The sequence below is a fragment of the Procambarus clarkii genome, chromosome 17, assembly GCF_040958095.1.
Source record: "Procambarus clarkii isolate CNS0578487 chromosome 17, FALCON_Pclarkii_2.0, whole genome shotgun sequence".
NCBI classification, from domain to species: Eukaryota; Metazoa; Arthropoda; class Malacostraca; order Decapoda; family Cambaridae; genus Procambarus; species Procambarus clarkii.
In genome coordinates, this window is record NC_091166.1 from 8904895 (window position 1) to 8918022 (window position 13128).

General features: G+C 40.2%; 1 protein-coding gene across 1 annotated transcript; it reads right to left on the reverse strand.

Moving 5' to 3' along the window:
- Positions 1–2723: 2723 nt before the first annotated feature.
- LOC123753062 (lachesin-like) lies at positions 2724–10673 on the reverse strand. The gene is made up of 4 exons (XM_045735070.2): positions 10428–10673; positions 5190–5397; positions 3843–4001; positions 2724–2761 (listed from the first exon to the last, which is right to left on the reverse strand). The coding sequence occupies exons 1-4, from the start codon at positions 10671–10673 to the stop codon at positions 2724–2726; spliced, it is 651 nt and encodes a 216-aa protein (XP_045591026.2).
- Positions 10674–13128: the final 2455 nt, after the last annotated feature.

The window sequence follows — 13128 nt, forward strand, 5'->3', positions numbered from 1 at the left end:
GGCTCTATGCACCTATTCGCAGTTTGAAATTCCGATTTTTTATACCAAAAATATGCCAATTACTGAAAGCAGCGGTGGGTCACGTTTTGCCCAAACCCCCCTGCAGTTTGCAAAATATCCCAAACATCCCAAATTCGATACCTGAGCCACATTTTGGATCCAAATTCTGGCTCTCTGCACCTATTCGCCGCTTGAAATTCCGATTTTTTATACCAAAAATCTGCCAATTACTGCAGGCGGTGGTGGGTCACATTTTGCCCAAACCCCCCTGCAGTTTTCAAAATATCCTAAACATCCCAAATTCGATACCTGAGCCATATTTTGGACCCACGTTCTGGATCTCTGCACCTATTCGCAGTCTGGAATTCCGACTTTTTATACCAAAAATCTGCCAATTACTGAAAGCGGTGGTGGGTCACATTTTGCCAAAATCCCCTTGCAGTTTTCAAAATATCCCAAACATCCCAAATTCGATACCTGAGCCATATTTTGGACCCAAATTCTGGCTCTCTGCACCTATTCGCAGTTTGAAATTCCGACTTTTTATACCAAAAATATGCCAATTACTGAGAGCGGCGGTGGGTCACATTTTGCCCAAACCCCCCTGCAGTTTTCAAAATATCCCAAACATCCCAAATTCGATACCTGAGCCATATTTTGGACCCAAATTCTGGCTCTCTGCACCTATTCGCCGTTTGAAATTCCGACTTTTTATACCAAAAATCTGCCAATTAATGCAAGCGGCGATGGCTCACATTTTGCCCAAACCCCCCAGCAGTTTTCAAAATATCCTAAACATCCCAAATTCGATACCTGAGCCATATTTTGAACCCAAATTCAGGATCTCTGCACCTATTTGCAGTCTGAAATTCAACCGTTTTATAACAAAAATCTGCCAATTACTGAAAGCGGCTGTGGGTCACATTTTGCCCAAACCCCCTGCAGTTTTCAAAATATCCCAAACATCCCAAATTCGATACCTGAGCCATATTTTGGACCCAAATTCTGGCTCTCTGCACCTATTCGCAGTTTGAATTTCCGACTTTTTATACCAAAAGTCTGCCAATTACTGAAAGCAGCGGTGGGTCAAAATTAAATGTTTGAAGATTATGGTCATCTGTAGAGGTAGACTGCATATATACTTGCAGGTTAGAGTTGCTTCCTTTATTGAGAGAAATAAAATTTTTACTACATAGCTTTTATATTGGCAAAATATATATAATTAGATATGGAGATCAGTTATAGACAAAGTTACTGGGAAGCTTCATTAGTGATGGAGGTGAACTTCATTTCGATCATATAAAGGAAGAACAAAGTGTTGGGCAAATTTGCTACTCAAAATGTTTGATAGCAGGACCTCTATCACTGCAAATGTCATGCCTGGTTATCTTTCACACTGCAACTGTAATTCCAGGTACTCTGTCCCACTGCAGGTGTCACTAAAAAACATTTCTCCCACAATGTGAGTTACTCTAAGCTATCTGTGGCACTACAAGTGTCATTTAAAGCTATATCTCCTACTACTAGTGTCAATGATAGTTATCTATTCCACTACACATCTCAATGGTATCCTTTTCCATTCGGGAAAAAGTTAACGTTTTAAAATGATACATCAAGTGCTCCTTAAACAACTTTAAACAACTTTCCATCACAACTTGTCTTATCATGAGAGGTACCATGACTGCTGTAATTATATCTCAATAGTTAACCATATTTGGGAGACACTACGTGCCCCAATGAAACACTGACACTCACTAATGTCTAATCGTCAAAATTTTATATTTTATTTTGTTCATAAAAAATATATTAGCACTGGGTCTAATTTTCTTCGTGTTAACATTAAGGATGAATGTTTCGTTCATCATGTTTTAGCCAGGAATACTATTTCCCTTCGATATATAACTTTAACCTAAGGACTATAGTGAGCGAAACGAAGTGCCTTAGTTTTTCAAAAGAATTCGTTAATTTTTTCATTGGGACTAAAACTTTGAGTTAATTAGAGATAAGGTAGAATTTTCTCAGCTATGTTTTTGTTAAATGTTTCGTAATTAAACCAGCGAGAGCCAAAACAGGACAAAAAAATCTTCCCCAACACCTTCGATTACACAAACTTGAAACTTGATATTGGCCTCACTACAGTTTCAAAGGTGTTTCAGGTGAATAAGATTAACAATGATAATTATGTTATGGATATTAAAAATTGGCATTCAGAATTTGGAACTCCTAAATTTTCTATATTTTATTCTGAGAAAATCTAAATATAGATCATGGGCGAGCAACTGGCAGAATGACACCAATATTTACCCTGATATTCCTTATCAATTACTGTACTACTCGTACCAGTTTATCGGCATCTCAGAAATTGATGCAATTCTACACTTCTTTGATATAATAAAAATAGTACTACAGATAATATTCTAACAATTATAATCTCAGTTTGGTTTCCAAAGAAATTTGTTTGAAATATTTGTTTTCAAAATATTTAGCTAGGTCCAAAAAATCGTTGTGAGGGATCAGAATGTGATCTTGACATGATGTTCTGCTCTTGAATTCTGGTGACCCTGACCAGCCCATACCCCAGACCAATCACCCATCAACGTTTCGTGAGGCTAGCCACAAGCGTCTAGCCCCTAACTTCGAACAGACAGATATTCTCTGTTATAGATATAGGTATTCTATGTTTGTTATTAATTATGACCGATTAGGTTAGATCAATTATTTTATCACGAATTCTTTATATATTCCATGTGCGCTTCTTCACCTGAAAAGGAATATGATCAATTAACTTTAAAATGTTCATTTTAAAACTTGGCTTGACGCTAAACAATGTATTATGTTGCAGTATATACATGTTAGCTACAGCCCTAACAGCCCGATTGTGGTTAGCCCTCCAGTATATTTTACCAAGTAGGATGAGGTGAAGTTAAGTGTTACCTAGTCGATGTTTCCTGAAGTAGGGAAGATTTGATTTGCATCTTCAGCCTTGGTCGTGAGGATGGTAGCATATACGTAACTCTAAGCTTATTGCTAATAGTTGAATAAGTGTTTGATATGTAGTGCTTCGCCTATATCTTATCTTTTATTTTCGTAGTATCTGTCGACTATGTCGATGATTTTTGTCAGAATATCTCTGGTGAGTGTATGGTTGTATGCCCAAAAATTAAGAGTTTTCATCGATCTTTATGATTTATGTATCGTCAGGTGAATTTAAAAAGATGTTATCAATACAATGAGATCCTTGGGGCTGACAGTCCTCCAAGTGGGAACGTAAAATCATAGACAACATTCGTTCTTTCATGGCGTCTCGCTTTGTGTCGGGAGGGTATCCATAAGTTGGCAGTGTTCTGACTAGGAAAGAGACAAATACTTCTTATGTCATTACAAATACACCTGGGAACTGTCAACCCAAACACTTTTTAATATATATATTTAGTCCGATGAAAACATTTCTCCACATATCAAGACAATTACCAGAGAGATCGTGATCAGCAACATTGAAATAACCAACAGATTCAGCCACAATAAGAGATCTGACATAGTAGGAGCACTTCACACGAAATATAAGCATGCAATAATCATTTTAGTGTCCCTAAGCGTAATTCCCCTGTCAAATCAGAGTATGAGACTTGTCCTATGAGTGTCGAGGACAATATCCTGGTTGTGACTCATCTTTCATAACAGTGACGAGGACAATATCTTGGTCGTGACTCATCTTTTATAAACAGTGACGAGGACAATATCCTGGTTGTGACTCATCTTTCATAACAGTGTCGAGGACAATATCCTGGTTGTGATTCATCTGTCATATCAGTGACGTGAGCAATGTCCTGATTAAGGCTCACCTGTCTTTTCTGTGTCGAGGACGATATCCTGGTTGTCCTCTCTCCTCCAGACGATGCTGGGAGTCGGATGGCCCTTGGCCCTACAAGTTAGGGTCACGTCCTGACCCTCGCGTATCGTCAGGTCACCAGAGGACTCGCGGTCGATGATGTCTGGTGGCACTGTCAAGAACACGTGATAAATATATTTAATTTTCCATAGCAACTTGGTTTTGTTTATAGTCCATTATTTTGCCTTAATACCAAAAATTAAAACAAAACTAGATATTACCTCTCCTCAAAGGTCAATGAAGTTAGAGTAAATAATCTTTTCTTTTCGAGTAAAAAGATCTTTTCTCAAGGATCGCTGGAATAACGTAAAGATATAAATTATGTAAAATAACTACACAAGGAGACACTCATGTCGGTTGTCAGAATAAGAACCGTTGTTGTTGTTGTTGTTTAAGATTCGCTACCCGGAACAAAATGCTCCAAGTAGCACGGGCTATGGTGAGCCCGAAGTCTCTGAATAACAATCGTTTTCCACTGTGTGACTTTGGTCCCTAATTCCCTTTGTGGTCTTAGAAGCGCTCATAATATTTTACCTTCAACTCACGTCCTCCAAAGGATACCTGATCAACCTCCAAAGGATACCTGATCAACCAGGCTGTGACTCATACGTCAGGCTGCGAGCAGCCGCGTCTAACAGCCTGGTTGATCAGTCCAGCAACCATGAGGCCTGGTCGACGACCGGGCCGTGGGGACACTAAGCCCCGGAAGCACCTCAAGGTAACCTCAAGGTAACCACGTACTTAGCAACTTGCTTGTCCCAGCAGCTTCACCTCGGTCGCTGGTGCAGAGAGATACTAATTACCCCAACGTACCTCAGCTCATCGTTATTCATTTGTAAGTCCTTGCTTGTATGATTGTTAGTAACTATTGGGCGCTTCATTTTGATTCGTCTAGAAAATAGACGTAGCCAGCCGGTATCACATGGCTTTTCTACCACGTCGACGTAGCCCTGGGAGTGGCGTCTGACTCACCTACAACGTCGACGTAGCCCTCGCGGTAGCACTTGACTCACCTACAACGTCGACGTAGCCCTCGCGGTAGCACTTGACTCACCTACAACGTCGACGTAGCCCTGGCGGTACTGCCTGACTCACCTACAACATCGACGTAGCCCTGGCGGTACTTCCTGACTCACCTACAACATCGACGTAGCCCTGGCGGTACTGCCTGACTCACCTACAACATCGACGTAGCCCTGGCGGTACTGCCTGACTCACCTACAACGTCGACGTACCCCTGACGGTAGCGCCAAACTCACCTACAACGTCGACGTACCCTTGACGGTAGCGCCTGACTCACCTACAACGTCGACGTAGCCCTGGCGATACCGCATAGGGTCGGTGTTGATCTGGCACATATACCAGCCTCGGTCTTTCTCCCGCACGTTCTTCAGTTCGAGGTGCCAGGTGCGGTGGTCGTTGTGCAGCAGTGCGATCCTCGGGTTCCTGGTGATGAACTGCTTGTGGATAGTGAGGATGGTCTGTGTGTCCACCTGCACCCACGCCACCTGCACGTCAACACGGAATTATCATCGTAAGAGTAATTGTCACGGCGCTGAAGTGAATACCAGACACAGTGACTTAGAGAGGTTCCTGTACAAAGAAGGTCTGATGACATTTATATCCAGAGAAATAAGCAACTAATACATGGATAAACACATATTAAACGAATCATGAGATTCGCATGAATCATATTAATGAGAAACGTCACATGATTTTTTCTCATTAATTCAGCATAATGAGAAGCATACTCAATTGTTCGTCAAAGGCATCACTTGAGGGTTAATTGTTCACCAGTGAGTACCACACTAGCCTCAAACAAATCTATATGTGCACATTATATCTTTATGCTTATTTATGCTCCTGTGGCACTCCTCATGGTCTAAAAATGCTGACTATTACATTAACTCTCGCTTTCTGCCACACACCTTTTCACAAGGTATCGCTTGACGTTTTTTCCAATTGCTTATCCTCTCATCACAATCCATAATGAATCATACGTTAGTATCTTTTAGTTAGGTGTTCGGCTTTTGATCTATCAAACATTGGATGGTTATTAACGCAATTAGATTATCTTACTGACTAACGACCTATCGGAAGCCCCAACTCGAACGCTCCATGTTTGTTAACAAACATAATGGTCATTCCTGAGAATAAAGAAGGAAAAAGGATGAATCAGCCAGTATCTTCTGAACTGAAATATGAAGTAATAGGGCAGTCAGGTGTGTGGGAAGGTGTTACAGTCGCAAAAATGGTGATTTGTTAATGTTGCAATTGTGAGAGGTAATGCAAACTGGAAGAGAGGGGTTGTGAGTGGACATGCTACCGTACGCTATTCCTTTTTCTCCGCCAGTCGCTTCTCGGGAATACTGGAAGGCTGTGGTACAGCTGGAAGACAAGAATAGCTACGCATAGGAAGGGAGGCAACATGATTGACTGCAAGGGGATTACTGGTGGACAGACATGGATCCAGAAATCTAATGGTGGGACAATACAGCAGATGAGAGGTGCTGGCATAATCATTGCCATCAGCCAGGATTCACGAAGCAATTTAAATGTCCACTTACGGAACCTGTACATCTTTCCACCCTGATTATGGGTTAGTTTACATTTATATACTAGTTGATGTGCTCCGTAGTGCTACGAGGTGGTGCGTAATATTAATGACATTGGGTTGCAAATGTTCGAAGTTCGGAAACTATTTAATAAATACTGAGTAAACTTCAATCATCTCGTAAAAGATATATAAGTTTTGTAGTGGGCGTAGTGGAATTGCTTGATGAAGTCATATCATGGATTTGTTCTCACCACTGAACAAAGAAGATAACAAAATGTTTTATTGATTGTCTTTCTAGTTAAACATAGCTTTTTATATTCAAATATTTTTGTGATTCCCTGCCTTATTTGCTTTTGACACAAAATTACTGTATCTGATTCTATATAGCTTTTGTATAGTGCAATATATATGAAGATTTATTAATCGAACTCATCATCTGATGGACTGTTTTATTATTAGTTTGTTTAAACACCCCAGGGTACTAACGTTGGGTCGGGGGTCCAATTAACTGTGTCTATCAAACATTGCTCCAGCCTGCTGTGATTAATCGATACCTCATTTTCCTTCTCCACACAACTATTGGCAGTTTTCTTCACTTTCTTATCTTTAAAATCTGATATTGAGTATGATAAAAAACTATTGAATGTTCAGTGAAAGGTAACTTCTTCAACGTTGGTACGTATATTAAATTTTTGTACTGCCCTTATTTTAATAGAAGCATCTTCATTAAATTTTGCTCTCAGTAGACAAATGCTGTCAAATGACACAATTGGTTTAGGCTAAAAATATGTCTTCAACAAACTTATCTAAATTCTTTGATATATTTAGCAGATTCATCATATGGATGATCCTTTTTTACCTATTCTCCCGATGGTGAAATCTTCTTTTTGTGATACCTTTCCTCGGGGAAGTGAAAAAGCTGTCGACGAAATTCATTCGGATCTCATTATGCAAACACCGTTGAAATTGTTGCCAGCAGATCTTAGGTTCTGGTTGATCAAGGAAAAAACAATAAGACCCACATTTGCAAAACATCATTGCACTGATGAATGTAGAAATGACATCAGTATCCAACAGTGTTACATATTTCACAGATGGATCAGCACCCATTGGAAAACTCATTTGAACCTGAGTGTATGGGGAAGATGTAATGTAATTTTGTACATTACTGGAGACTCTGAAATAGGTGCTCCCCTCTACATACACAAAAAAGATGATAACCATTCACAAATCTTCAAAAAAGCTCTTTCTGAACATCGACGACATATTATGCATGAAGTATCAAGAATTGCAACTGAAACCTTTCAACAACAGCACTGTGGTGACAATATCCATCTGAACAAATAAGTTGTAGTAAACACTCAAATGTCAGGGTCATAGAATATTTATAATTTTGGTGCCACGTCATGTAGGAATACCAGGGAATAATACTGCGGACCAAGCAGGAAAATTGACAACCAAAATGAGAAATGTAGACATTCACGTACCTAAAGACTCTAGCACAAGAAAATAATTACAGCTAGACCAATGCAGAAGATGTACAGAGACCATAACACAGCAGCTACGACTTGATACAAGAATTCGACCAATTATGAACACAAATGGACCGCTATAGACGTGGATACCCATATACAGATAAAAAATCAAATACCCATATACAGAATTATAAATCAAATAAGGTAGCCACTGAGATATAAAAACGCAAAAAAGGTGTAAAACATATAATATGTAACGTTACTGTTGCCAAACCACGACATAAACACTCATCCACCACCCAAGTAATACTGATGTGAGAAACACATGGCTGCCCAGAAATATCAGTGACAAAAAAAAATCGTTGTAAATGAACGCTTCCATCGATGATAGTATACAAACATTCCGAGAGGAGAACCCTTCACTGAAGGAGCGTATAAACATTCCATGAGGAGCGTTAACATTTCCATTGAAGAGGTATAACATCTTCAAGCATAGTATATATTTCTCCTCAGGTGTGAGCATATTCTTCCCCCACAAGGAGAGTTTACCCTTCCTTCATGAAAAGTATATCCATGATATACAAGAGAGTCGATTGTACAACTTCTGTCTGTTTTCTTGCCTCCTCTGTTTCATTACAATGACTCTGTAGTTGTAATCTTCACTTTCTCTCTATTAAAGACTGCAGCTTAGTCACGTGGCTCAACAACTGCCCTTTTCTTTGGTAAAAGCAACCACATAAATGATTTATATTTGAATTTGAATTTCCAAGGGTACAGCCTTCATGACTATTGTTTTCATCTTCTGTGTAGGATACCCACAGTTGTTTAAAACGATTAACAGCCACTAATACAAAGAAATAGCGCGAACCCGATACCTTGACTTTCGTCTGTCAACTTTTCCGAAAAAAAATAAAACCTCTTCAATCCTAAATGTCAATCTTTTGTCTTCACTTCTGTCTCAAAGAGAGCAGGATTCATTTAATAAAATGCTTATTAAACACCTTTAACACTTAATCTTTTGCATCACTTGAGTGGAGATTTATTTCCACATCCCAAAATACCTCTATTTATTTTGTCAACGTATAGTAACGTTCAAACTACCGTCCAACAAGTTTCCTAAGACTCTGCAAACTTATAAAAAATGATCACGGTGCATCAGTCTTCAGCAGACGACATTACTTCGACTCACTTCGAAGAATTATCACACTCGACTTGATAATGGTCCGCAACGGACCGAAACGTGGTCGTCTCCTCATCTTCTTGTGTGGGGGTTTAGTCGTCGACTCACTTCCACCGTTAGAAGTTTCACTTCTTAGAGAATCTTGAATGTAACTGTATACTCTTACATCTAATCTGAATTCTATCCTCTATCTGTAATCTCTTTCTGCTTGGAAACATACACTCATTAATAAAGATCATTTTTTAACTAAAACACTAAAATTTCTGCGGATTACCAGTGAATGAAATACCAATCATAAGCCTCATTCTTCTCTAAATGTTACGAGCATTATAGTCACATCTGATTTTCCCTGTTCTTTGCACCTTTGTTTAAAATTTTATTTTCTATTTAATCGATGAACTTGTGTATCAAATAAGTTTAGACCATGCCTTTTCTGTCTCCTTTTCCTCAGTTATGGATGGCTCAGGTCCTTTAACTGAACCTCACATTCTATTAATTTTACGTCTGAAAATATATACATATGAGGGTAGTAGGGGAAGTTGATAATGAGCGTAAATTGGCAATGGATACAGAGGCTGGTGACACTTGGGAAAAGATTGAGGATTGGGACGAGGTTGTGGTACCAAGTAGATAATTCAACACCATGTTTATTTATATTATTTACTTGGGTATGCAGGTGTTGCAAGTGTTCCACACATTGTGTGTATTAAATGAACAAATTGTGTGTATTGTTACTGCACGTTGTTCCTTTGTTGCTATTGTATGAGGGGGCAGAGATCATGAGTAAATATGGCAGTGGAGTAGTGTTGGTGAGTGGAGGGATGGAGATGGTGATGAGGTGAGGGAGGGGTTTACAAGAGTGAGCGGTGTGGGGGAAGGTTCATTAAGGGAGAGCGTGAGGGTTCACGGTAGTCATGCATGGAGAATATTACTGTAGGGTGTGTGGAGAGGATGTTCACGGTGGTTGTATAATTCGGAGTGAGACTATCACAAGTCATAAGCGTTCTATCAGTAAATAAATTCATAAACCACAGAAGTCTGTCAACATGTAGAGGTCCAATAGAGGATGTACAAGTCTCAAGGAAAAGTGTGAGCAGCCTTGGGAGGCTATATAAGAGAGGGAGGAAAATCTCGTGGAGCGAATGGGATTGTCAGGGCTGACCGCTATTTATGCTATGCTGCCAACTTCCGCCTGTGTAAATGTCGTGAAAGTGTATATGTCTCGGCGTAAGAGGAAGATGGAGAGCTCAAGAAATGGAAAAATTCCATGTAGAGCTACAGGCTGAGTCATAAAATTATCCATAACATGTCTGGAGCCCGGCCAACTCCCGCTGGCGTGGGCCTTGGCTGACGAAGGTGGCGACACTGCTGTCTTGTTGTCGCCTCTGTTGCTGTCGCTTCTATTGCTATCGACTCTGTTGTTGTCGCCTCTGTTGCTGTCGCTTCTATTGCTGTCGACTCTGTTGTTGTCGCCTCTGTTGCTGTCGACCCTGTTGCTGTCGCAACTGTTGTTGACGCGTCTGGTGCTGTTTCCTCTGTCGCAGTCGCCCCTGATGCCTCTGCTTCGGTCATCTATGAAGCTGGTGCACCTGCTGCTGATAGCGGAACTGCTGCTAGAGTTATAGAGGCTTCTATTGTCGGAGGTGATCACAGCTGCTCCTGTTACTCTTGGCGTTGCTATTGCTCATGTCACTGGTTGTCATTACTGCCGCTTATTTTGCCGAAAATTGCTGTTCCTGGTTTTGTTATCGCTGTTTGTGTTGTTGGTCGTGATGGCTACCTCCTCCAATGTTGTCGGATCTGTTGCTGGTAAGGGTTACTGTGGGTTACCGCCTATGTTACTGGCGTTGTTGACGTTGTAACTGATAGTTAAATAGGTAAATGAGGTAAATGAGCTCATTAAATAGGTAATGAGTAAATGACGGGTGGAATAGGTAGAAGGAAAGATCATTAAATGGGGGACCAAAAACCACGGGCCTAAGTTCAAGGCATTGAAAAAATTATGTATTCTATTTACACAAATGTAATTGACTGACAAAGTGTTGCAGAAACAGTGATGCAGAATATGATGCATTGCAAAGTGGAAAAGTCAACAGTGCAACCATGTCCTGCAGATCCTCCAACTGTGTAAAGCAAGGAGCACTGTTCTATGTTAATGCTATCTGTATAATGTTGTTCGTTGTTATTGTTGATTGTGTGAGACTAGTAATTTATTGAGGTTAATCAGTGTTATTTTGTATTGTGTGAGGTTGTTCAGTGTTACTGCACATTTGCGTGAGATTGTTCAGTGTTCCTGCACATTGTATGAGGTTGTTACTGGTATTATATGAGGTTATTCATTGTTATTTTTGATGTAATGAATAATATTTCTTATATTACAAGGCAGTTCAGACGTGAAAAAGAGATGATGATAATTTAAAAGTGTCAAGGTAGATAAGTAGCTGTAATTTGTGGATGTGTTGTCTGTCATACAGACAGTCACAGCCATATTTTTGAAGGCCTGTGGTAGACACGTTGGTTGTGATTTCTTTAAAGTTCAGGCTGATGTTAAGAAGAACTAACAAACACAAGCATTAAGGAAAGTGCTGAAGGCCTTTTGGCTCATTCGAAGTAGTTCTTTTTTATATCCACCCAAATTCATGGGTGTATATGTCCAATCTACGAATGAAACAATCAATAGATCCCTGGTCTATTGTGGTACCCGGGTGTTTGTTTCATAAATCAATAACGAGGCGTCCAAACACGTTTTAATATCATACCTGCGTTATATTTTGGTGATAGTTTGCTACTTTATTTGTGGTGGCTGTTACGTTAAATAGGATCGTAATAATTTAAGTGGTAACTGTAACGTACGATTTGGAGTTTAGTGATAAATTTGACCAATTGTAACTGTGTTGGTGATGGTGTACCGGTCATCGTGATTTTATAGGAATTAGAGGTGATGTTGTGTGATTTGGGTAATTATTTGTAGGTAATGTGAAGATGTGATGGTGAAGGTGGTGGAGGTGGGGGTCATCCTGATGACGTCGGGAAAACATTGTGTTGGAGGAGAGTGTGGTGGAAGGGAAGGCGTCCCGTCAATGTGGGCCGGACGGGACAAAGTCCCGGATATTACCTGCACCTCGCCAGTCTCACTCGCCCACATTTCCCATTGATGCTTATCTAGGAGAAGGTTGGAGTCTGAGGAACCGGCTGGGAGATGGGGCGGTGAGAGAAGGGGTTTGTAGGGAAGCAGAGAGTGGGGGCTGGTAGGGAAGCAGAGAGTGGGGTTGGCAGGGAAGCAGAGAGTGGGGGCTGGTAGGGAAGCAGCGAGTGGGGGCTGGTAGGGAAGCAGAGAGTGGGGGCTGGTAGGGAAGCAGAGAGAGGAGGAGAGGGGGGTGCTGCAAGAAGGCAAAATGCGAGCTTGAGCTCTCCATCTTCCTCTTACGCCGAGACACTTGGAGGACTGTCAGCCCCAAGGATCTCATTGTATTGATAACATCTTTTTAAATTCACCTGACGATACATAAACCATAAAGATCGATGAAAACTCTTAATTTTTGGGCATACAACCATACACTCACCAGAGATATTCTGACAAAAATCATCGACATAGTCGACAGATACTACGAAAATAAAAGATAAGATATAGGCGAAGCACTACATATCAAACACTTATTCAACTATTAGCAATAAGCTTAGAGTTACGTATATGCTACCATCCTCACGACCAAGGCTGAAGATGCAAATCAAATCTTCCCTACTTCAGGAAACATCGACTAGGTAACACTTAACTTCACCTCATCCTACTTGGTAAAATATACTGGAGGGCTAACCACAATCGGGCTGTTAGGGCTGTAGCTAACATGTATATACTGCAACATAATACATTGTTTAGCGTCAAGCCAAGTTTTAAAATGAACATTTTAAAGTTAATTGATCATATTCCTTTTCAGGTGAAGAAGCGCACATGGAATATATAAAGAATTCGTGATAAAATAATTGATCTAACCTAATCGGTCATAATTAATAACAAACATAGAATACC